The sequence below is a fragment of the Macaca mulatta genome, chromosome 19, assembly GCF_049350105.2.
Source record: "Macaca mulatta isolate MMU2019108-1 chromosome 19, T2T-MMU8v2.0, whole genome shotgun sequence".
NCBI classification, from domain to species: domain Eukaryota; kingdom Metazoa; phylum Chordata; class Mammalia; order Primates; family Cercopithecidae; genus Macaca; species Macaca mulatta.
Window position 1 is genome coordinate 50,633,297 of NC_133424.1, and position 26,319 is coordinate 50,659,615.

General features: G+C 46.2%; 4 protein-coding genes and 1 pseudogene across 27 annotated transcripts in view; 2 read left to right on the top strand and 3 right to left on the bottom strand.

Annotated features, from left to right (window-relative positions):
• Positions 1-26,319, bottom strand: part of GMFG (glia maturation factor gamma) — a 259,854-nt gene that overhangs the window by 208,476 nt on the left and 25,059 nt on the right. The window lies entirely within an intron of this gene.
• EID2B (EP300 interacting inhibitor of differentiation 2B) lies at positions 1,095-1,902 on the bottom strand. Its single transcript, NM_001194180.2, is given in 1 exon segment — positions 1,095-1,902. A coding segment is annotated over 1 exon segment (486 nt). The 5' UTR covers positions 1,869-1,902; the 3' UTR covers positions 1,095-1,382.
• On the top strand, positions 1,926-10,417 carry LOC722017 (protein Cripto-like; annotated as a pseudogene).
• EID2 (EP300 interacting inhibitor of differentiation 2) lies at positions 13,870-15,413 on the bottom strand. The gene is given in 1 exon segment (NM_001194175.1): positions 13,870-15,413. A coding segment is annotated over 1 exon segment (711 nt). The 5' UTR covers positions 15,168-15,413; the 3' UTR covers positions 13,870-14,456.
• The window catches only part of LOC106994763 (placental protein 13-like), a 118,148-nt gene continuing 116,431 nt past the window's right edge, over positions 24,603-26,319 (top strand). For all 24 annotated transcript variants that reach the window (XR_013410665.1, XR_013410662.1, XR_013410664.1 and 21 more), the window contains exon 1: positions 24,603-24,731. The gene's annotated coding sequence lies outside the window, so the exon portion shown is untranslated. The remainder of the gene's footprint in view (positions 24,732-26,319) is intronic.

Sequence of the window (26,319 nt, forward strand, 5' to 3'; positions counted from 1 at the left end):
ATATAATATGCTACCTTGATTTTATATTTTTAAAAATGTATACCACGTGATGCAAATTAACTGCCTTGATTTTAAAAGGGAAAATGTACAATATTTAGATTGATGTTTATTTGCATATGCATTAGAAAACTTGAAAGGCATACAGTGAAAAAGCAAAAAACAAGCAAAACCAAGAAAACAACAACAAAACCCCAAGCCATAAGCAATGACACCTGCATGGAATAGTTCTGAGTTTGACAGAGGACAGCAACCAGAGAGAGTTCTCACAGCATCTTTTGATACTTTTTTTCTTTTTTTTTGAGACGGAGTCCCACTCTGTTGACCAGGCTGGAGTGCAGTGGCGTGAACTCAGCTCACTGCAACCTCTGCCTCCCAGGTTCAAGTGATTCTCCTGTCTCAGCCTCCCAAGTAGCTGGGACTACAGGCGCGTGCCACCACACCCGGCTAATTTTTTATTTTTAGTAGAGATGGGTTTCACCATATGGGCCAGACTGGTCTTGAATTCCTGACCTCAGGTGATTCACCAGCCTTGGCCTCCCAAAGTGCTGGGATTACAGGCGTGAGCCACTGCGCCCGGCCGATACTTTTTTTGTTGTTGTTGAGTCTTGTGAATAGAATACATATTCTAGAATAAAAAGCTTAAAATTAAAAAAAAAGTTTATTCCACACCTACCCAATTTCACATAGACTTGAAAACATGGATCATATAATAAATACGTGGGTTTTTCTACTGAATATTTACCATTCATCTAAAGTACCTCAGAAAACACAAATATGAATCTTACACTAGGATTTGTTGACATGACCACAAATTGTGAAATTTCAAAGTCCTCTCAATAGCCTTCCAGTCCTAGTAACTCAGGTACACCTGGATTCCTGACAACTCTATTTCTTTGTCTCCTTTCATCACTTTGGTTCATTTCTATGGGTTCTATTATTGGCATTTTTTTTCTCAGATCTTTGCAAAACCATCCTTTATGGTGAAAGTCTTGAAGGATTCTCCACAAATGCAGGAAAATGCATTGCTAAAAAAGTGCTAAGTCAGAAGTATCTTGGGACCTGTTTGAACACAAGATTCGGCCGGGCGCGGTGGCTCAAGCCTGTAAAGTAATCCCAGCACTTTGCAAGGCCGAAGCGGGAGGATCGCTCAGGTCCAAGCGTTCGGGACCAGCCTAGGGATGCGAGACTCCCAGATTCAACAGTCTTGTCTGTTTCCATTTCGCAGTGTGCTTCCTCCTTCAATTGCACATTGCCGTATTCCCTTCCAGTTTGCATTCCCCCTAACGACAGAGTTAACTAAACTGGCACAGCCTGCCTGTTCTTTTGATCCGAAAAGGGTCACTTGGCTATTCTTTGCCACCAGTCCCATCATCACAGCCGACTCAGTCGGCCAGAGGACTGAGGGCCTCGGAGGCAGTCAGCGCTACAGTAAACGCGACAGCAGCGAAGTCCATCTGCGGTGGATCCGCGTCAAAGGCTGCTTCCCTCGCCCTGCAGCCTTCCACGAACAGCCTGCGGCGTTCCTCGAAATCCCGTAGTAATCTGACCGGAATCATGGAGCTACCATCCAGATACTCGCGGAACAAGAGCTGCCGGTTAATTTCTAAGAAAGCGAGCTGCTGACGGGGGTCTGGCGCGGACGCCAGGCCCGGGACGCTGCTGGGGATGGGCTCGGGCACAGGGCTCGGCACCCGCGCCATGGACCGCGTAGCTTCGGCCACTAGGCCTTCACGGGACTCCTGCACCCGAACCCCGCCGCCGACTGCCCCCTGCAGTATGTCGCTGACGCCACTCGCTGTGCCCACCTGTGGGACACTGCTGTCTCCGGGGAGCTCAGACATCTCCAACAGTCCAGTCGACTCCGCCATAGTCCGAGTGTTTCTACGGAGACGGAAATAACGGTATTGCGCTGCTGTATGCAGGATATGCGCATGCGCGAGTCTCGGTGTGTGCGTAAACGCTGCGCGTGCGACAGTGTGCGCATGCGTAAGCACGGTGCACGCTCCTCGAGCGTTCCCTAGCGGTCCTGAGTAGCCATTACGTCTGTAGCCGCCTCTGGTCCTCTGAGCGCCTGAGGACCTGCGGACTGTGCGGTGTTTTAAATTACAACCACTTCAATATTAATGTAAAGTTCCTTATAAGGTCATTTTCCAGCTCCTGTCTTTTTTTTTTTTTTTTCCAGACTGGGTCTCGCCCTGTCACCTAGGCTGGAGTGCAGTGATGCGATCTCGGTTACTGCTGCTTTGACCTCCCAGCTTCAAGCCATCCTCCTGCTTCAGCCTCTGGAGTAGCTGGCACCACCACACCCAGCTAATTTTTTATTTTTTGTAGAAATTGGAGCTCACTTTGTTGCCCAGGCTGGTCTCGAACTTCTGGTCTCAAGTGATCATCCTGCCTTGGCCTCCCAAAGTGCTGGGATTACAGGCCTAAGCCACGTGGCCTGGCCTGTAAGTAATATTTTGACACTGCAAGTTTGGGGGTTTCCCAAAACCACCTTTAGGCCTGATAATTCCCAGAGCTCATTGAAATGTTATACTCAGTCATGCGTATTACAGGCAAAGGACACAGATTAGAAGAGATGTATAAGGCACAATCTGGGATGGGGAGGGTTTCAACTGTGAAGTTCCTGTGTTCCTAGGGATGTGTTACCCTTTGTCGTCCATGTGTGGCAATAAGTGCGGGGGTAGTGCTGACATAGGACTCTTACCCAGGCTTTGGTGTCGAGAATTTTTATTGGGGTTTTACTACATAGGCATGCTTGATTAAACCATTGCCCATTTTGTTGAAGTCAATCTCCAGCCTCCTACCTGATATCACATGGCTCCAAGCCCCAACTCTCTAATGATGTGGTTAGTCTTTCTGTGTGGCTAGCTCTGATCCTGATGATAACCCAAAATGTGAAAGTCTGTGTTCCATTTAAAATCAGTCAGCTGTGGCTGGGTGTAGTGGCTCATGCCTGTAATCCCAGCACGTTGGGAGGCAAAGGTGGGAGGATCACTTGAGCCCATGAGTTTGAGACCAGCCTGGGCAACATAGTGAGACCCCTGTCCCTACAAAAACATATCAGGCAGGCATGGTGGCATGTGCACCTGTAGTCACAGCTGTTCAGGAGGCTGAGGTGGGAAGATGACTTGAGCTTGGGAGGTCGACTGTGCAGTGAGCTATGATTGCATCACTGCACTCCAGCCCTGTGTGACACAGCGAGACCCTGACTCGAAAAAAAAAAAATTCTTTGAATTTAACTGGAATCCAAATATGAGAGTTGCTGGCAATTGAACTTCAGGAGGATCCATCTAACAATTCTGACCTATCACAGGTCGTGTCTGGGAGCTGATTGGGTTGGAAATCATTCTGACTCATGCGTACCTTGCTTTGTTTCTACAATTCTCTTGGAGAGATGGAGTGAGTTCTCCCACATGTGACATATATGCTTCAAAAGGCACATTTGTGATATTCCACAGAAGACAAAAGAAAGGACTTCTTTGGAAGGTAACTTTAAATTAGGCAGATAGCTTGATCACTGGAGGGAACTGGTAATTATGAGCTAGCCGTAAAGTCTCCAGAATTCAGCATAGCTTCCAATTTGAATGGCTATAATAATACACTGCTCATTACCTGCAAGTCAAAGAGGCCAGAGAAACTCTCTGGAAAAATAGAAAAATCAAGTAAAAATTCTTAAAGTAAGTTTTAATGCTGAATTTCCAACTACCTTATTTTATTTTTATTTTTTTGAGACAGAGTCTCACTCTGTCACCCAGGTTGGAGTGCAGTGGGCACGATCTAGGCTCACTGCAACCTCCACCTCCCGGGTCACTGCAGCTTACACTTCCTGGGCTCAAGCGATTCTCCTGCCTCAGCCTCCTGAGGAGCTGGGATTACAGGTGCCCACCACCGCGCCCAGCTAATTTTTGTATTTTTAGTAGAGACAGGATTTCGCCATGTTGGCCAGGATGGTCTCAAAACTCCTGGCCTCAAGTGATTTGCCCTGCCTCGGCCTCCCAAAGTGCTGGAGGCCAGGCGCGGTGGTCATGCCTGTGATCTCAGCACTTTGGGAGGCAGAGGAGGGTGGATCACGAGGTCAGGAGATTGAGACCATCCTGGCCAACATGATGAAACCTCATCTCTACTAAAAATACAAAATTAGCTGAGTGTGGTGGTGCACGCCTGTAGTTTCAGCTACTTGGGAGGCTGAGGCACAAAAATTGCTTGAACCCAGGAGGCGGAGATTGCAGTGAGCTGAGATCGTGCCACTGCAGTCCAGCCTGGCGACAGAGTGAGACTTCATCTCAAAACAAAACAAAACAAAACCAAAACCCAAAATAAAGTGCTGGGATTACAGGCGTGAACCACCACGCCTGGCCGCCAAAACACAATTTTTGATAATTAGTCCCAAATAAATTCTGACCGGGCCGGGCGCGGTGGCTCAAGCCTGTAATCCCAGCACTTTGGGAGGCCGAGGCGGGCGAATCACAAGGTCAGGAGATCGAGACCACAGTGAAACCCCGTCTCTACTAAAAAAAATACAAAAAATTAGCCGGGCGCGGTGGCGGGCGCCTGTAGTCCCAGCTACTCAGGAGGCTGAGGCAGGAGAATGGCGGGAACCCAGGAGGCGGAGCTTGCAGTGAGCCGAGATCGCGCCACTGCACTCCAGCCTGGGTAACAGCGTGAGACTCCGTCTCAAAAAAAAAAAAAAAAAAAAAAAAAAAAAAAAAGAAAAAAAAAAAAAATTCTGACCACAGCTTCTCCATCTCAACTGAAGGCAACTCAATCCTTCTAGTTGTTCCAAATGAAAAAATCTTGGAGTCATTTGTTCTCTCTTTGTGTGTGTGTGTGTGTGTGTGTGCGCGGATTCTCACCCTGTCACCCAGGCTGGAGTGCAATGGCACCATCTCGGCTCACTGCAATGTCTGCCTCCTGGGTTCAAGTGATTCCTGCCTCAGCCTCCCAAGTGGCTTGGACTACTGGCACACACCACCACGCCTGGCTAATTTTTTGTATCTTTAGTAGAGATGGAGTTTCGCCGTGTTGGCCAGGCTGGTCTCGAACTCCTGACCTCATGATCCACCTGCCTTGGCCTCCCAAAGTGCTGGGATTACAGGCATGAGCCACCACGCCTGGCAACATTCTCAAATATGACATTCAATCTGTCAGCAAATTTTGTTGGGTCAGCTTTCTCAACATAATGAGAATCTGTTGTTCACTGTTTACACTTCCTCTGCACCCATCCTGCTGAACCACCACCATCTCTTCCCCAGATTATTACAATAGCCTCCTGCTGGTCTCTCTGCTTCTACTTTGCCCCCTACAATCTATTTTTAATAAAATATCCAGAATGGTTATTATTATTTTTCTGAGATGGAGTCTCGCTCTATTGCCCAGGCTGGAGTGCAGTGACGTGATCTCGGCTCACTGCAACCTCTGCCTCCCGGGTTCAAGTGATTCTCCTGCTTCAGCCTCCTGAGTAGCTGGGATTACAGGTGCCCGCCACTATGCCGGCTAATTTTTGTATTTTTAGTAGAGACAGCATTTTGCCATGTTGACCAGGCTGGTCTTGAACCTCAAGTAAACCACCCACCTCAGCCTCTCAAAGTGCTGGGATTACAGGCGTGAATCACTGCACCCAGCCCACAATGATTATTTTATTTTATTTTATTTTATTTTATTTTATTTTATTTTATTTTATTTATTTATTTTTTTTGAGACGGAGTCTCGCTCTGTAGCCCAGGCTGGAGTGCAGTGGCCGGATCTCAGCTCACTGCAAGCTCCGCCTCCCGGGTTCACGCCATTCTCCGGCCTCAGCCTCCAGAGTAGCTGGGACTACAGGCGCCCGCCACCTCGCCCGGCTAGTTTTTTGTATTTCTTTAGTAGAGACGGGGTTTCACCGTGTTCGCCAGGATGGTCTCGATCTCCTGACCTCGTGATCCGCCCGTCTCGGCCTCCCAAAGTGCTGGGATTACAGGCTTGAGCCACCGCGCCCGGCAGAATGATTATTTTAAAATGCAAGTCAGACAGCTCACTCTTCAACTCAAAACCTCCAGTAACTTCACTTCCCTCAGAATAAAAGCCAAAATCCCAACAATGGTCTATAATTCCAATACCAGTTCAGGCCAACTTGCTACTTCTCTGACTTCATCCCCATTCCTTTCCCCTTGCTTGCTCTGCTCCAAATCAAGGTGACTTCCTCACTACTTCTCAAATACCTCAGAGAACTCCTGCCTTAAACAGTGACTGTTTAGTTTGCCTGGAATACATATAACTTGTAATAATATATGACATAAATAACATGTATTGTGTACAATAACATATAAAATATATTCTATATTTATAATACAAAATAATTTATTATGCCTATTTCCTCTATTTGAATGGAACCTGAATTCCACAGGGCAGGGAATTATAAAAATTTACCATTTTAGGCCGGGCGCGGTGGCTCACGCCTGTAATCCCAGCACTTTGGGAGGCCGAGGCGGGTGGATCACAAGGTCAGGAGATCGAGACCATCCTGGCTAACACGGTGAAACCCCGTCTCTACTTAAAATACAAAAAATTAGCCGGGCGTGGTGGCGGGTGCCTGTAGTCCCAGCTACTTGGGAGGCTGAGGCAGGAGAATGGCCTGAACCCGGGAGGTGGAGCTTGCAGTGAGCCGAGATGGAGCCACTGTACTCCAGCCTAGGTGACAGAGCGAGACTCTGTCTCAAAAAAAAAAAAAAAAAAAAAAAAAAAATTTTACCATTTTAAGCCAGGCGTGGTGGCTCAGTCTGTAATCCTAGCACTTTGGGAAGCTGAGACGGGTGGATTGCTTGAGGCCAAGAGTTCAAGATTAGCCTAGGCGACATGGTGAAAACCCATCTCTACAAAAAATACAAAAATTAGCCAGGCATGGTTGTAGGTGCCCGTAGTCCCTGCTACTCAGGAGGCTGAGGTGGGAGAATCACCTGAGCCTGGGAGGTTGAGGCTGCAGTGAGCCATGATTATTACCACTGCACTCCAGCCTGGGTGACAGAGGTGACATACTGTCTCAAACAAACAAAGAAACAAACAAACAACCAAACGAACAAAAAATTTTTTTAAAGAGATAGCATTCTTTATTTGAAGGCTGAGAGAGATTTTCTCCTGACAACACTTCTGACACCAAATATGTGTGGGATTTTCCATAACAATTCTCCAAAACAAACTGAGTGTCCCACAGTTCCATTCTGATACCAACTATTTGCAGTTAGTGCAGACCCCACAGGTCCCATAAGACTATGCCCACTTCAGATGCCAGTCACAAATGGAGTATGTAGGCTACCCACACTTCTACCCAGCCAAGTACAAATTCAGGAGTTCCTATGACCCACCACCTCAGGTTTGATAATTTGCTAGAACTCACATAACTTAGCAAAGTGCTGTATTTACTAGTACTAGCTTATTTATTTCGAGACAGAGTCTCACTCTGTCTACCCAGGCTTGAGTGCAGTGGTTCCATCTCGGCTCAATGCAACCTCCACCTCCTGCATTCAAGTGATTCTTGTGCCTCAGTCACCTGAGTAGCTGGGATTACAGGTGTGTTACCACCATGCCAGGCTAATTTGTGTATTTTTTAGTAGAGACGGGGTTTTGCTATGCTGGCTAGGCTGGTCTTGAACTCCTGTCCTCAAGTGATCCACCCTTCTTGGCCTCCCAAAGTGCTGGGATTACAGGTGTGAGCCACTGCGCCCAGCCAGTACTAGTTTATTATAAAGGATACAACTCAGAGAGAGCCATGTAGAAGAGATGTACAGGGTAAAGGGTGGGTGTGGGGGTCACGTAGAGCTTCCATGCCCTCTCTTGGTAGGGTTCTCCCAGCACCTTGATGTGTTCAATCTGGAAACTCTCAAAATCCTGCTGTTTGGGACTTTATGGAGGTTTACTTACATAGGCATCATTGATAAATCACTTACCAATGGTAATTGACTCAATCTCCAGCCCCTTGCTCCTCTCCCCACCAGGAGGTTGCGGATGGGGCTGAGAGTTCCAAACTTCCAGTGAAGCCTTGGTCTTTCTAGTGACTAGCCTCCACTGCAAAACTATCTAAGGGCCACCAAGTGTCACCTCATTAGAGCAAAAGATGTTCCTAACACACTATCACTCGTTGATTCTAAGGGTTTTAGGAGTTCTGTGCCAGGAACCAGAGAGAAAGACCAAACACTGTATCTTTCTTATTATAGCACAAAGGCTATTTTTACTTTGAGGATCAATGATTTTCATCTGGTGTTTGCTCCTTTTGGAGCAAACCCGTGACCCATCCATTGCATGAGAAATGGAGGTATTTTTTTGCTTTCCTTGCAGAAAACAATATGTATGGGTAGATCTTGGTGACAGGAGGAGGTGGGAGTATCTAGTCATTGTATTTAGCTAACAGAGAACCACCTCCCTCTTTCCTTTTTTGTGTGTTCTGTCCAATCCCTGAAGAAAACAGAACCTTACCCACCATCCTAGTTGTATTCACTTCAGAGCTGGTGTCCAATGCCCATTTATTGGAAGGTCTTCCCACATTCAGCATGTGCAGGTGGCCATTTCTCCAGAAGCAGTTGAGTCTGGATCTCAGATATGAGGTCATATGTTTAGGTTTGCATAAAGAAACTGAATTCAGTTTCAATGTGTATTTAATTCAAATTCAGTTGGAATGTGTATTTAGCTATTCTAAGGATGTGCGTTGGTCCAAGAACTCTAGATTCTTATGTGCTGCCCCTCACAAATCCCAAAACTTTGGATGTTTAACCTCTATAAGATGTCACCTTGACAGAGCAAGACTACATCTGGAAAAAAAAGCAAAACTTGTAAGGATGTAGAATGCCTGGGTGTGGTGGCTCACACCTGTAATCCCAGCAATTTGGGAAGCCAAAGGTGGCGGATCACTTGAGGTCAGGAGTTTGAAACCAGCCTGGCCAACATGGCAAAACCCCATTTCTACTAAAAATACAAAAATTACCTGGGCATGGTGGTGCACGCCTATAGTCCCTGCTACTTGGAAGGCCAAGGCAGGAGAATCACTTGATACCTGGGAGGTGGAGGTTGCAGTGAGCCGAGATCGCACCACTGTACTCCAGCCTGGTGACAGAGCAAGACTCTGTCTCAAAAAAAAAAAAAAAAAAAAAAAAAAAAAGAAAAGAAAAAGAAAAGAAATGAGGTGAGCTGACTTTGAGGTTGATGTAGTTACATAATGAATAAAACACCCAGAAGCACTCTGAAAAAGAAGTATAATAAAAGGCTTTAGCATTACCAGATTTAGAACTAGTTAGAAAATCTAGAACACAGTTTTTGTACAAAAAGGCATCTTAAAACAATTAGTGGGGCTGGGCATGGTGCCCAGCACTTTGGGAGGCTGAAGCAGGTGGATCGCCTGAGGTCAGGAGTTTGAGACCAACCTGGACAACATAGTGAAACCCTCTCTACTAAAAATACAAGAAAATAGCTGGATGTGGTGGTGTGTGCCAGGAATCCCAGCTACTCGGGAGGCTGAGGCAGGAGAATCACTTGAACCCAGGAGGTGGAGGTTGCAGTGAGCTGAGATCCCGCCACTGCATTCCAGCCTGGTTGACAGAGCAAGACTCCATCTGGAAAAAAAACAAAACCAAAACAATCAGTGGGGAAAAGGTGGACTACTCAGTAACTGATATCAGGGCAACCAGGAAGTCATCTAAAAAAATTGGATCCTTGCTGCTGTCTCCCATCTTCTGGCCTGCCTGGATGTTCAAGGGGACAGTGACAGAGCTGTGGACTGCAGGAAGATGGCTTGCTTCTCTTCCAGTGGGATTTGGATCATGGGCATTTTGTAGCCTTTGAACTGGCATTAATTGCCAGGTTGGGCCATCAGGAACTTGCGCGTCCATCTCAGGGAGACCTGGCCTTCAGAAATGACAGCATTTGGCCCCAGGAGAAGCCCGCAATTCAGCCTTGGTCTTCCCAGTGTGTGCCGCCCATGGGGATATGGGACAGTAAGGAGCTAAGCAGAACCTGCTGCCTGAATAGGGGAACCTGCATGCTGGGGTCCTTTTGTGGCTGCCCCCCGTCCTTCTATGGATGGAACTGTGAGCACGATGTGTGCAAAGAGAACTGTGGGTCTGTGCTCCATGACACCTGGCTGCCCAAGAAGCGTTCCCTGTGTAAATGTTGGCAGGGCCAGCTCTGCTGCTTTCCTCAGGCATTTTACCTGGCTGTGATGGCCTCGTGATGGATGAGCATCTCATGGCTTCCAGGACTCCAGAACTACCACCGTCTGCATGTACCACTTTAATGCTTGCTGGCATCTGCCTTTCTATACAAAGTTACTATTAATCGACATTGACCTATTTCCAGGAATACAATTTTAGATATCATGCAAATTTCATGACCAGTAAAAGCTGCTGCTACAATGTCCTAACTGAAGGATGATCATTTGTTAGTTGCCTTAAAATAATGAATACATTTCCAAAATGGTCTCTAACGTTTCCTTATAGTACCAACTACTTCTTACCTCTTTGCCCTGCCCTCTCCCAAAAAACTACTTTTTTCAAAAGAAAGTCAGCCATATGGTCGGGTATGGTGGCTCATGCCTGTAATCCCGGCACTTTGGGAGGCCAACGCGGGTGGATCACCTGAAGTTGGGAGTTCGAGACCAGCCTGACCAATATGGAGAAACCCTGTCTCTACTAAAAATACAAAATTAGCCAGGCGTGGTGGCGCATGCCTGTAATCCCAGCTACTTGGAAGGTTGAGGCAGGAGAATCGCTCAAACCCGGGAGGCGGAGGTTGCGGTGAGCTGAGATTGCGCCACTGCACTGCAGCCTGGGAAACAAGAGTGAAACTCCATCTCAACAACAATGACAACAACAACAGCAAAAGTCAGCCATATCTCCATTGTGCCCAAGTCCAGTGTTTCTTTTTTTTCTTTTTTTGAGATGGAGTCTTGCTCTGTCACCCAGGCTGGAGTGCAGTGGCGCAATCTCAGCTGAAGGAATGGAAGTCCGTCTGCATGTATGCAGGGAGACTGGGTAAGAAAGAGGAAGCAAATGGGAGAGAGTGGTTGGAAAACATAAAATAGGTTATTTGATTGGTGATTAGGTGGGTGTAGAGAAGCAAGTTAAAAGGCTAAATGGAAGGACAAGTTTCCATCATCTATAGAAAGATACATAAGACAAGGACCCCCTTTTTTCCCCCAAAGGCACTGTAAAAAGAATGAAGTCTTCTCAGAAAAAAATTATACCTCAATGTCCCCAACAAGATTGCTTAATAAATTATGTTTCCTCCAAGCTATACAATTATTTTAACTGTTGAAGAGAAAATGTTCACAATGTATTTAGTTGTAAACCAAGTGATAAAACCACATATTGTAGAGCTCATTTTTAAAATACATTGTATATATGTGTATGCACAGTAAAAATGGAAAATATATTGAAAAAAATTTGATCCTTATATTGTACCTGAGAATAAATTTCAAATGGTTCAAAGATTCAAATATGAACAATGAAACCACACACACACACACACACACACACAAAGAGTACCTTAGGATTCAAAATACTGCAGGTTTATTTATTTTTTATTTTTTGAGACAGGATCTCACTTTGTCACCTATGCTGGAGCCTGCTGGGCTCAAGTGATCCTTCCACCTCAGCCCCCAGAGTAGATGGGATTAGAGGCGTGTGCCACTACACCAGGCTAATTTTTCATATTTTTCATAGAGACAGGGTTTCACCATGTTGCCCAGGCTGGTCTTGAACTCCTGAGCTCAAGTGGTCTGCCTGCCTCAGCCTCCCAAAGTGCTGGGATTACCGGTGCGAGTCACTGTGCCCAGCCTCCTGCCTCCTGCAAATTTAAAGGAAAACAGGCAACAAAAATTACCATGGCCAAAGGCTTTCCAAAAAGCCAAAACCTAATGATCAAATTGTGAAAAGATATTAGTAACTCATATCCCAAGCTATTATCATACCTCATATCACTAACATGAGTGTCATAAATAGCTACTGGATTCAACGAAGAAAGTACAAAATTATCTGGGAGGGGAGTGGATAAAGAATATGAACAAGGCGCGGTGGCTCACACCTATAATCCCAGAACTTTGGGAGGCCGAGGAGGGAGGATCATCTGAGGTCAGGAGTTGGAGACCATCCTGGTCAACATGGTGAAACCCCGTCTCCACTAAAAACACAAAATGAGCCAAGTGAGGTGGCATGTGCTTGTAATCCCAGCTACTTGGGAAGCCGAGGCACAAGAATCGCTTGAACCTGGGAGGCAGAAGTTGCAGTGAGCCGAGGTGGTACCACTGCACTCCAGCCTGGGCGAGAGAGCTAGATTTTGTCTCAAAAAAAAAAAAAAAAAAAAAAAGACTATGAGCAGAGAGTTTACGGAAAAGGGAATTTCCATGACTCTTAAAATTAACTGGCCGGGTGTGGTAACTCACCCCTATAATCCCAGCACTCTGGGAGGCTGAGGTGGGTGGATCACCTGAGGTCAGGAGTTCAAAACCAGCCCGGCCAGCATGGTGAAACCCCCATCTCTACTAAAACTACAAAAATTAGCCAGGTGTGTTGGTGCATGCCTGTAATCCCAGTTCTTGGGAGGCTGAGGCAGGAGAATCCCTTGAGCCTGGGAGGTGGAGGTTGCAGTGAGCCGAGATCACACCATTGCACTCCAGCCTGGACAATAAGAGCGAAACTCCCGTATCAAAAAAAAAAAAAAGGTATTTAAGTCTGCTCATAATAAAAGCAAATTAAAACTGATATACCAGTTTTTCGACTATCAGATTCGCAAAAGCCAGAAATTGATGGTTTAGTGTGTTGGCTAGGCTGTAACATCCATGATCATTAACTACTGGTGGGAGTGCAAAGCAGGACACATATAGAATGTTGCATAGCAATATCCATAAAATCTCAAAGGAGTACCTTTGGCCCAGAATTCTCATTTCTGGGGAATCAGCCTACAGATATTACATGTAAAAAGGAATCTAGGCAGCTATTGATTGTAAGACACATCATTAGGGCTGGGCGCGGTGGCTCACACCTAGAATCCCAGCACTTTGGGAGGCTGAGGCGGGTGGAACACGAGGTCAAGAGATCAAGACCATCCTGGCCAACATGGTGAAACCTCGTCTCTACTAAAAATACAAAAATTGGCTAGGTGTGGTGGTGGGCACCTGTAGTCCCAGCTACTCGGGAGGCTGAGGCAGGAGAATCACTTGAACCTGGGAAGTGGAGGTTGTAGTGAGCCGAGATTGTACCACTACACTACAGCCTGGCGACAGAGCAAGACTCCATCTCAAAAAAAAAAAAAAAAAAAAAAAAAAATTAGTTTCATGAAAACCTAAGGAAAAAATGATCTATTACAGCATCAAATGTAAGATGCACCCACATTTCAGAGATGTTCAAATATGAAGTGAATTTTGAATTGAAGCAATACTGTATTTGTGCACATGCCACATGATATACAAGATGAACTACTCTAGCAATTTTTTATTCTGCCCAAAGAAATAGATGGGCAACAACCTAAATGTCCGTCAATATATTCCTGGTTAAGTAAATTTCGACATAACCTCAGAATGGAATAAAATGCCACTTTAAAAAATAATGAGGAAATACAGTGGTTTGGAAGGGTCAACATACGTTCTTAATGAGAAAGCAATGTATAAACCAGTAAATATAATATGCTGACTTCTGTGAATAAATAAAACAAGTAAACCAGATTTATATGTGCCTGTGTACATGTAAGGAAACTAGAAGGGCGGAAGGGAAATTGTGGCTATTAGAGGTCATGGTTGGTACTGGATGGAGGAAAACAAGAATGGAAGGCTTTTCACTGTATATTTTATATATTTTTTGGCTTGTGAATGGATTTTTTTTATACCAAAAAACTTTAAAAATTAAAAATTGAAAGAAAAAAGTCCAGAAATTTGATGTTCTTGTAAACATGATTTATCACATAATATGTACATTTACTATGCTTGTCACTTGAAATGTCTAAGAAAACACAAAATCAATCTTAAACTAGAAACTTCTATTGAATATTACATGAAGAGAGCACATATTCCGACAATTTCAAGTTCTTTTCATAGCCTTCTAGTACCAATAACTCAGCGTTAACGTCTTATTCTGTTCAGCACTATCTGATAATTTCTTTCATCCTCATGGACTCTAGTATTGGTGATTTTTCATCAAGTCTCAGTTTTATAAAACCATCCTTTACTTTGTAATAAAGCAATGTTGAGAGACATTTTCCATAATGCAGGGGAAAAATGTAGATCAATCACAAACTCAAATAATGTTACAGTTATAATACTTTGGACATTTTTTTCTATTTCTTCTGTGATGCTTTTTCAAGATAAGCTTCCCCCTCCCCCCTTTTTTCCCCTCCACCTGTGCACTGTCTTATCACAATATACTCTTGACTTCTGAAAATCAAGTTGCAGGATTGGTATAACTGGAATGCAGAGGTTCTCTTGAAGTAGTGTCACCACGTAACTATTCTCTATTGATAAACTTATCACAACCAAGTTCTTCTATCAGAGGGTTGATAACTTCAGATGCAGTCAGAGCTATCGTAAAGGTTAAAATATCGAGGTCCACCCTGTGAGGATTTCGCTGATATTCGGCATCAAACGCTGCTTCCCTTGCTCTGCAGGCTTCCACGAATCGCCTGCGGCGTTCTTCAAGCTCTTGTATTCTGCCGGGAGCAATCGGGTAATTTTCCAGATAGTGGCGGAGAAACTGCTGGTAATTGATTCCTAAAACGCTAAGTGGGTGGCGGAGACGGAGATAAGGCAACGCAGCCAGGCCTCCGTTCCCGTGCCTGGACCTGGGCCTGCCCTCGGGACCCTCTTCGTCCACCGGCTCCCCCAGCAAGCGGGCGACCTCAGCCATCCGGGCTTCCCTGGCTGCCGCCGCCGCCGGGCTTTCCCTACCCGCCGCGGCTGCCCTGGCCACCGCCGCCGCTGCCACCGGGGCTCCCCTGGCTGCCGCCGCCGGGGCTCCCCTGGCCGCCGCCATCCGACCTTCCCTGGCCGCCGGCATCTGGCCTCCCCTGGCCGCCGCCATCGCGCCTTCCCCGGCCTCCTCAGGCTGTGCCGGGGCCGGCTCCCGCCTCCCGCGGCCTACCTCCGCCTGCGGGACATCTCTGTCACCATTCGCCGCGCTTGTCTGCGGGACGCTGCTGTCTGCGGGCAGCTTGGACATCTTAGACTGTGGGGTCAACTCGGCTCCTCCCAAAGAAACTGGAATAACGGGACAGCGCGATGCCCGGTGGACGCCCCAGTGCGCGTGCGTGAGCGCTGTGCGCACTATAAATGCCGTGTGCGTAACCGGGCGCGAGAGCGTAGATTCTACCGCATACCCTGGGAGCAGTGCGCATGCGTACTTTCCCGGGGCCCGCAGTTCTGCAGATGCCCCCTCGAGGCCGGGAAGCGCCAACGCATCTGAAACAGCCCATGGCCATTTCAACCAGCTTGATGTTTATGAGAAATGCTTACAAGATCGCTTCTTATAGGCATTCTCAAGGTTCTGTCCTAGGGTGTTTCTCTTTGTTCTCCAGTAGATTATATGCCACCTCTATTATATATCAAGATATTTTAGATTCATGGTCTTTTCTGGATTTTTAATTTTTTTTTCATTCATTCCTTTGCCTATCTTCACCCATACGGATCGATTATAAAGCTACTAAAGGTTTATAATTATAGTCTTTTCTTGTTATCTTTAACTTTGCATTGACTACCTTGGACATTTGTTTTTCAAATCTTATTTGTGCAATATAACATTCAGAAAAGTAAACAAAACATAAATATACAGCTGAATGATTTATCACAAAGTGAACATCCATTTAACTGCCACACAGGCCAAGAAATGGAATATTTCCAGTATCCCAGAACCCTTCCTCTTCTTCTTATCACTATCCTTTTCTTTCTACCCAGAAGTAACTACTACCCTGATACTTACGGTAATCACTTTCTTGTTTTTCTTTTCATTTTACCACCTAAGGGTGCATTCTTAATGCTGTAGTTTAGTTTGGTCTGTATGATGAATTTTATGTATGTGAGAAACACATTCACCTGTCCAAACCCGAAGAATGGATTTGGAGGCACGAAGAACAGTGGAAGTGAGACTTTTAATAAAGATCTTGCAAGATCAGCTGGCGAGTAGGCAGGCACACCCAGAGCAGTCACAACAGGTAATTTATCTCCTAGCATGCAAGTCCCTCCCCCGGTTCCTAATTGGTCAAGTACTATGAGGTTACAATCTTCCCGGACTTCACCTAGGTTTCACTACCCCCTTTATAAGGTTATACCCCATCCCCTTACACGTTTAAGTTTCGATTTCCCAATAATAAAAATTCCTTCCTTTTTTTTTTTTTTTTTTTAAATGGAGTCTCGCTCTGTAGCCAGGCTGGAGTGCAGTGGCGTGATCTCGGCTCACTGCAACTTTTGCCTCCTGGGTTTGAGCGATTCTCCTGCCTCAGTCTCCCCAGTAGCTGTGACTACAGGCGCATGCCACTAAGCTCAGCCAATTTTTGTATTTTTAGTAGAGATAAGGTTTCACTATGTTGGCCAGGATGGTCTCAATCTCTTGACTTCATGATCCACCTGCCTCGGCCTCCCAAAGTGCTGGGATTACAGGCGTGAGCCACCGTGCCGCCGGCCACTCTCTTCCCTTTTATGGGCTGACCCCGCCTCTACATTCTATTCCCTTATTGTGACCTTCTAGGTGCATGAGCCCTGCGATTTGTTACATTTTCAGCCTGGCTGCCAGTACTTAGATTTATCATGCCTCAAAAATGAACCATTTAAAATGTTTTCTCACGTATACTCTTGTATCTGGTTTTTTGCACATAACATTATTTTTATGAGATTCACCCATTCACATTTTCTCTTTCTCTCTCCTTTTCTTCTCTCTCTCTCTCTCTCTTTCTCTCTTTCTTTCATCTCATTCTGTTACCCAGACTGGAGTGCAGTGGCACAATCACAGCTCACTGCAGCCTCAACCTTCTGAGTTCAAGTGATCCTCCCACTTCAGCCTCCCGAGTACCTGGGACTACAGGTGTGCACCACCACACCCTGCTAATTTTTAATTTTTTTGTAGAGCCAGGGTCTCCTTATGTTGCCCAGGCTGGTCTCAAACTCCTGGGCTCAAATGATCCGCCTGCCTCGGCTTCCCAAAGTGCTGGGATTATAGGCGTGAGCCACTGTGCTGGGCCTCCAGCCTACATTTTCATTATGGTTTTTAAATATTTTACTTTCTTGATAGTTACTATATTCATTACCATTCTTTTGTTTTGTTTTGTTTTGTTTTTTGACGAAGTCTCACCCTGTCGCCCAAGCTGAAGAGCAGTGGCGTGATCTCGGCTCACTGCAACCTCTGCCTCTCGGGTTCCAGTGATTCTCCTGCCTCAGCCTCCTGAGTAGCTGGGATTACAAGTGTGCGCCACCACGTCCAGCTAATTTTTGTATTTTTAGTAGAGACAGGGTTTTATTATGTTGTTCAGGCTGGTCTCGAACTCTTGACCTTGTGATCCGCCTGCCTTTGGCCTCCCAGAGTGCTGAGATTACAGGCATGAACCACCGTGCCTGGCTTATTACCATTCTTTTACGGGTCTCGTAATATTGAAACATGCATCTTATATACTGGCTCTCCAATTACTTTCTCTTTGTTCTGATTAATGTGAACAAACAAAATAATTTGCTTTGATTTTGCTGGTGGTGGTCCCTGTCATGATGCCATGATTCATGACCATCAACAAATGACTTAAATGACTTATTGTTCGCTGCTCTATCAGAAGTAGCTATTCTGAGGCAGTAAGGTCTCATCCACAGAACACAAGACTGCATTTTAATTTTCCTGGTCCAAGCACCAAATTAATAAAACACAACAGCTAGACTACTTGCTGCTTCCTACCAGCATCTCTGCAATCACTAAGTGTGCGGCTCCTTTAAGGCAGCTCCCAGGCTAGGCTGGAGTCCTCACCTTCAGGCTGCCTGGAGAGTCACAAATATTTAACAAAAGAAGTTGCAGACTTAGGTAATAACATATATTATCACAGGAAGAAGTAGAAATCATAGTAATTTGCTGTAATCCTACAGAAGCAGATATAATCTTGTTCTCCAGACTAAGAATCACCTTAGAGCAGAAGCTGAAAGGCCTTCTGATTTTCCAAGAATAGAAATTGCTCTAAGTAAAATGATGATTTATTAGACAGAAGTGATATAAAAATGGTTCCAGGAAAATGAAGTGAACTAAAATAAGAAACTACAAATAAAGGAAGGCAGAAAAACTTGGTGATAATGTGAGGGGATACAAACAAAAATTTGAGAGGTAGTCCAGGTTTTCTGTTGCTCCCAAGACTGTGTCTGTTGTGGCTGCAGCATCTTTGTAATTCACCGCCAGTATTTCAGGATGACTTGAGGATGATTGCAACCATGTTGTAGACTAAACCATTAAGGCAGCTGGGATCAGGGGCTCCACATTGCTTAAAATCTTTACAGCAGAGGGGTGTGTGTGTGTGTGTGTGTGTGAGAGAGAGAGAGAGAAAGAGAGAGAGAGAGAATTTGAACCCAATTAATATATATATATTTTGAGACAGAGTCTAGCTCTGTCATCCAGGCTGGATGTGCTGGGATTACAGGCGTGTGGCACATGCCTGGCAAAAAGTGGTTCATTTTTATGGTTAGGTTTGAAACTACCTTTGCACAAATGATAACAGTGAGAAAATTATGATGGTGTAGGAGATCTGATCTAACCAATCCCCATCTTGCGTTTTTCTTCTTTGGTTTTGTTTTTGAGGTAATGTCTTGCTGTCTCCTGGTCTGGAGTGCAAAGGCACGATCATGGCTCACTGCAGCCTTGATCTCCTGGGCTTAAGTGATCCTCCCACCTGAGCCTACCAAGTAGCCGGGACTACAAGTGGGTGCCCCCATGCCCGGCTAATTAATTAATTTTTTTTTTTTTGGTAGAAATAGAGTCTTGATATGTTTCCTAGGCTGTTCTTGAACTCTTGGCCTTAAGCGATCCTTTCTCCATCTGCAATCTGTCTGCTTTGGCCTCTCAAGGTGTAGTATTACAAGCGTGAGCCACTGTGCTCGGCCTCTTCCCCTTTTTTTGTGGCTATCTTGACACTGAGTTTTTGAATAGCCCAGGCCAGTTGTTTTGTATAACATCCCATACTTCTGGGATTGTCTGATTCTTTCTTTATGATTAAACTATCCTTTACCCTAAGTCCCTGCTGCAAACGGAGCCCGGAAATAAACATTTGCACATAAACCTCTAAAATAGAGGCCCGGACTCAGCCAGGTGCAGTGGCTCACACCTGTAATCCCAGCACTTTGGGAGGCTGAGGCAGATCACTTGAACTCAGGAGTTCGAGACCAGCCCGGCCAACGTGGTGAAACCCCATCTCTACTAAAAATACAAAAGAAAATTAGCCTGGTGTGGTGGCGTGCGTCTGTAATCTCCGCTGCTCAGAAACCTGAGGCAGGAGAATCCTTTGAACCCGGGAGGCGGAGGTTGCAGTGAGCCGAGATCGCGCCACTGCACTGCAGCCCAGGCGGCAGAGTGAGACTGCAAGTCACAAAAAAAAAAAAAAAAAAAAAAAAAAAAAAGAGGCCAGGACTCAGAGCATCCTGGAAATATTGTGCAGAATCTACACTCCAGATGGAAACACTGGGGAAAGTTTAGGAGCCCACCTTTTCCTCCCCTTACCCTCCGTTCAGGCTTCTGCCCACTAGAGGGCAGCCAAGTCAAACACGGTCTAAAGCTTTACTCAGATTTGGTGATCTCTTCTGGGATCGTTTTTTTTTTTTTTTTTTTTTTTTTTGAGACGGAGTCTCGCTCTGTCGCCCAGGCTGGAGTGCAGTGGCCAGATCTCAGCTCACTGCAAGCTCTGCCTCCCGGGTTTACGCCCTTCTCCTGCCTCAGCCTCCCGAGTAGCTGGGACTACAGGCGCCCGCCACCTCGCCCGGCTAGTTTTTTGTATTTTTTAGTAGAGACGGGGTTTCACCGTGTTAGCCAGGATGGTCTCGATCTCCTGACCTCGTGATCCGCCCGCCTCGGCCTCCCAAAGTGCTGGGATTACAGGCTTGAGCCACCGCGCCCGGCCTTTTTTTTTTTTTTTTTGAAAATAGGTATGGCTCTGTTGTCCAGGCTGAAGCGCGGTGGCAGCGATCTCTGCTCATGGTGGCAACCTTCCCCTCCTGGGCTCAAGCTATCCCCCTGCCTCAGCCTCCCGAATAGCTAGGATTACAAATGCATGCCACCATGCCAGGCTAATTTTTGTAATTTTTGTAGAGACAAGGTTTTGCCATGTTGTCCAGGCTGGTCTTGAACTCCTGGGCTCAAGCAATCTGCCTGCCTTGGCCTCCCAAAGTGTTGGGATTACAGGCATGAGCCACCAGGCCTGGCCTTCTGAGACTGTTAATGTGAAAAATTCTATCGAAGTTGTCTATCAAAGTTGCCACACACCATTTGTCTCTTATGAGTGTTCTTTTTTTTTTTTTTGAGACGGACTCTCACTCTGTCACCCAGGCTGGAGTGCAATGGTGCGATCTCGGCTCACTGCAACCTCCTCCTCCCAGGTTCAAGCAATTCTCCTGGCTCAGCCTCCCGAGTAGCTGGGATTATAGGCGTGCGCCCCCATGCGGGCTAATTTTTGTATTTTTAATAGAAGCGGGGTTTCTCCATGTTGGTCAGGCTGGTCTCGAACTCCTGACCTCAGGTGATACACCGGCCTCTGGCCTCCAAAGTGCTGGGATTACAGGTGTGAGCCACTGCGCCCGGCCCTTATGAGTGTTCTTTTGGGACCCTGTCAGAGCAGCTTACTAAGCACTTCCTCTGTTGTTACCTTGTTGAGTCGAGGTCTCCTCTGAAACTTTGTGTATATTTTGAGGAGATGGACTATTTCTTTTTTTTTTTTTTTTTTTTTTTTGAGACGGAGTCTCGCTCTGTCACCCAGGCTGGAGTGCAGTGGCCGGATCTCAGCTCACTGCAAGCTCCGCCTCCCGGGTTCACGCCATTCTCCTGCCTCAGCCTCCCGAGTAGCTGGGACTACAGGCGCCCGCCACCTCGCCCGGCTAAGTTTTTGTATTTTTAGTAGAGACGGGGTTTCACTGTGTTAGCCAGGATGGTCTCGATCTCCTGACCTCGTGATCCGCCCGTCTCGGCCTCCCAAAGTGCTGGGATTACAGGCTTGAGATGGACTATTTCTAGAGGTTGTCCCAGAACTGCAACTGTGCTTTCCCATAATAAATCTACGAATACTGACTTCTCTTTTTTTTTCCCTTTGAGACAGGATCTTGCTCTGTCACCCAGGCTGGTGCAATCATGGCTCACTGGAGCTTCGACCTCCCGGGCTCAGCTGATCCTCCTGCCTCAGCCTCCTGAGTAGCTGGGACTATAGGCATATGCCACCATGCCTGGCTAATTTTTTTTTGTTTGTTTTTGGTATATTTTGTAGAGATGGGGTTTTGCCATGTTGCCCGGGTTCTGACTTCTAATAAACAAAAAATTTGGTCTCTGTATCTTTCTTTTTCCCTTTATATTTCACTGAAGAAAATGAAGGTGGGCTTCTTCATGGGGCTGGGCCAGTTAAAATTAGGCTACACTCATATAAGCATTTCCCCAAATCCTCCTAATACCTCTTGTGAAAAAGGGTATCCGCCACATCACACCATCAATTCTGTGACAACTTATTCTAACCTGCTGCTTCTCAATCCTATCTGCAAGACATCATCTTGAAAACAACATCAAAAGAAAAATAAAAAAACCAAAAAAACGCAAGATGGGCATTGGTTATATCAGATGTCTTCCACTGTCATAATTTTCTCACTGTTATAATTCGTGCAAAGGTGGTTTCAATCCTAAGCATAAAAATGAACCATTTTTCCTGTATTTTTGGGTCTTCAATCTGAAAGCACTTGTGTATACATATTAAATAAATTAGTATACCTTTTCTCCAATTAATCTGCCCTTTGCAAATTGATTTTTCAGCAACCTTGAGAGGACCAAAGCCCTTGGCCCCTACAAGGGATTTATGGCTTTTATTTTCAGACTTCTTATGGAAGTTGGCTGCCTTTCTAATTAAAAAAAAATACTTGCCATAGGAAATTCTTTGCTTTTTTATTTATTTTTTTAAATAATAGAGACAAGGTCTTGCTATGTTGCCCAAACCAGTCTCAGACTCCTGGGTTCAAGCAGTCTGCCACCTCAGCCTCTCAAAGTGCTGGGATTACAGGTGTGAGTCACAGTACCCAGCCAGGTAATTCTTTTTATTTGTCATCCTTGTATGGTAGCTGAGACCACACAGGTGTGCACCAACATGTCTGGCTAATTTTTGTGTTTTTTGTAGAAACAGAGGCAGGCTGTGTAGCCCAGGTGGGTCTCAAACTCCTGGATTCAAAGAATCTCCTGCCTCAGCCTCCCAAACTGCCAGAATTACAGGCATGAGCCCCTACGCCCTGCCTATAATCCCATGTAGCTGGGATTATAGGTACCCACCACCACTCCCAGCTAATTTTTGTATTTTTAGTAGAGACGAGCTTTCACCATGTTAGCCAGGCTGGTCTTGAACCTCAAATAATCTGGCCGCCTTGGCCTCCCAAAGTGCTAGGATTACAGGCGTGAGCTACCATGCCCAGCCTGTCACCTTGATTTAAATGAATGCAGCTTTCTTAGTGTCTTGATGTTTGTGAATTTCTGTGGAGTTTGATACTGCTCCTTTTGCTGCTTGTTCTGTTTTTCCAGGGTCCCCTTATCACGCGACCTGCTGTTATATTATGTTTGATTTATTACAGATACCCCTTCAGCCTGGGTCTCTCTTTACAGCCTTTGTACACATAGGTCTCCACACAGGGATTTGGATTATCTCAGTATCCCACATCCTCACTGTCCCCTGTCCCCGCCAACACCTTTCTGAAGTTTTCTAGTCCCTCCTTTTCGTTTGTGCTCCTTAAAGCCCAGCCCCATGCCTGACTTTGGTTCCCACTGAGCACTGCTACAAGCATTCTACATTTGTGGATATTAAATCTTTGGCAAGGTCATTTACCTGGGCTGGAATAGGGTTGTCGGCTGATCTTCCTTCTTAAACACCCACCCAATGGGAGAGGCTGATACTCAACATGTAAACCTTGTTTTTTACTTCTCCTGGCAAAGGGTGTTGGAAGACATTCTGAAAGGGGTGTGTTGTGAAGATTTACAAATAGTCTTTGAACATCTGCTTTATGATAGGTCTTGGAGGTGCCTTGTGGGTGTGGCTTTGGAAGGATGGTTACAAGGAAATTGTGGATATTAAGGAAGTCAGGAAAGGAAAAGATCACTCACAATTCAATAATTCAGAGAAAGCTACTAAGGGACTTGCTGGCTGCTTGATGCCCAGAGGCCAGGCCATAACTTCTATCAAGGCTCAGGACTGTGGATACAGAATTTAAAGGGGCACCACAAAAGAAACTCAGTAATCAAGATAAACAAATTTTTAATGTAATATCTTTAAAAACACAAACTAATGCATAAAGAAAACACCCATATTGAGCAGAAAGGTTACAATTGTGCCTCCGCTTCAATTCCACCCCACCCTCCAGAAGTTTCCCTCAAGCCGCACCTGTAAGATAAAAAAAAGATAAAAACCTGTAAGATAAAAGATAAAAACGAGCTGGGTGTGGGGGCTCAAGTCTGTAGTCCCATCACTTTGGGAGGCCGCCGCAGGTGGATCACTTGAGGTCAGGAGTTCGAGACCAGGCTGGGCAATGTGGTGAAACACCGTCTCTACTAAAAATACGAAAAAAGAAAGAAAAAAAAATTGGCATGGTGGCGGGTGCCTGTAATCCCAGCCACTTGGGAGGCTGAGTCAGGAGAATTACTTGAACTCGGGAGGCGGTTACAATGAGCCAAGATCTTGCCATTGCACTACAGCCTGGGAGACAGAGCAAGACTGTCTCAAAAAACAAAACAAAACAAAAAAAACCCTCGGGAATTTTTGGCTCAAGCCTCCAATTCTCACCACCACTATCACCAGGGGATCTTCTGCTGTTCACCCAAGTCCAGCCTAAGTCCCCTAAAATCCTGGGGAAACGTGACCAGACTCTCCCCATCTTCATCCCAAGAGTTTGCCCCGAGCCAATATTGCTTTCCCTGAGAACAGTCTGGGGGTTCCCTGTCCTGGTACACTGTCCTACTCTAGGGGACACAGGGTTAGTGTCGCCCCCAAACCGGGAGTTCCGAGAGAGTATTGCCTCTCCCTGAGCCACTTCTGTCCCAACCTGGCATCTGCTTGGGGAAGGGTGCACCAGGGCAGAGACTTGCGTGGTGAGCTCAGCTCACCTGCAGGTGAAGGTCAGCGCACACTGGCCACCCGGGACCGCATTTTCCAGAATCCTTTGGCGGTCCCATGATGCTCTCGCAGTCATCAGATCTCATTGGCTCGCAGAGGAGAAACTTGTCAACGTCACTTGGGCATCTTAACAGTGGGCTCTTAAACTCGGCTGTGTGCGCTGTGCAGATGTCAGAGGCACCCTGTGTGGGCAAAGCCAACTGCTTGCCCGCCTCTCTAGCTCCAAAACTACAATACCCAGAGGCCTCTGCGGTCACTTCCACTACGTACCCTACGCACCTTCCGTGTGTCGCGTTAACGTCGGAAGCACTTCTGGTCGCTGGTCCCGGCTGGTTAGGCTGGTGGGCACCCGGGGAGGCCTCCCTCCAGGTGTTTCCCACACCTCTGCACCTCGTTACCTGACCGGCTTCAGGATCCGCAGCGTGCACCCGCATTCGGTGAGTGCCCTATAGACAGGCAGCATGCCCCTCTGTGCGTCCCTGTGTTACTCACGGGGACTCAGGCTGGGAGCCATAGATCTGTCTCAGAACTCGGGTGCTCTCCTGTGGGCACCTCCAGGCCATTTTCCTTTCACTGGAGCCCACAGGGTTAGAGACAAACCCTCACTCTGTTGCTTGGGGACAAGGGCTTCACTCCCTGGCCCGAGCTTGGGGCTGAGCTTGAGGGTGCTGGGTCATCCTGGGATGGGAGCCCCCTGTGGATGGGAATTGGCTGCCCTGGTGATTTCTGTGACATCCCCGACCCCAACTTCGGGGCTCTGGAGCGGACTCCGCTTCACCTCGTGGGGAGGGGGTTTCCACCTGAGAGTCAAAAAAGAGGTGAGAGTTACCTGTAATTCCATCTTGGATGTCAGCAGGATGGATCCCGTTACCTTTTCTTGCCCTGGAGGCTGCCTTGTTGGTACTGGGGAAAGTTCATTCCTAGTTCTGGAAGAGCGGCTTATTCGAACAGGAGTCCTCCTTCAGCATTCCTTTCTGCTCCATCCGTACTGCAGTCATTCATGAAGTAGTTAATTGTAAACACACAAGGAATGGTTTAAATAAAAGTACTGAGACATGTGCACTTAATTGTTCAGTGATGTGGATGAAAGGCAGGGACAGCAGAGATGCCTGTGATTTCAAGTGGTTGGGGAGGACTCCCAGAAGTAGGGCTGTCTCAGCTGCCCCTGACCAGTTTGTTATCTTGGAGATTCCGGGGAAGGCATTCCAGTGGGAGGCAGAAGGACGCCTAGTCTCAGAGGCTGGGCTCTTGCTAGTGTGGAAGGATTATGGTGGCCAAGGGCCTTCTTAAGGTTGATTTTTAAATATGCATAGGTGAAGATACAGACTAGCTGTTCACACATAGAACAAGGAGAAGCTTGATATAGTCTGACCTGAATTTTACATTTGAGAGCATTTTCAGCTTCTGGCAATTGGGACATTTCACCCAAAATTCCAGGTTCCCTGCTTCTTTGAAAATAAATCTGCTTTAACTCTGCACTATTCTTGTTTTTTTGAGATATAATTTTGCTCTTGTTGCCCAGGCTAGAGTGTGGTGGCATGATCTCTGCTCACTGCAACCTCCGCCACCTGGGTTCAAGTGATTCTCCTGCCTTAGCCTCCTGAATAGCTAGGATTTACAGGCATGTGTCAACACGCCTGATTAATTTTCTTGTAATTTTTTTTTTAGTGGAAATGGAGTTTCACCATGTTGGTCAGGCTGGTGTTGATCTTCTGACCTCAGGTGATCCACCCGCCTCGGCCTCCCAAAGTGCTGGGATTACAGGTGTGAGCCACCTCACTTGGCCAGTCTGCACTGTTCTTAGTGTCAGACAATTTGAGCCAAACAATGCCTTTCTCATTCGGATATGACCTTCTGGGTCTAATTTTTGTATTTTTGGTATAGCCAAGGTTTCAACATGTTGGCCAGGCTGGTCTCGAACTCCTAACCTCATGTGATCCATCTGCCTCAGCCTCCCAAAGTGCTGAGATTACAGGCACGAGCCAGCGCTTGTCCTTGCCTGGCTAATTCTTTGTATTTTTGAAG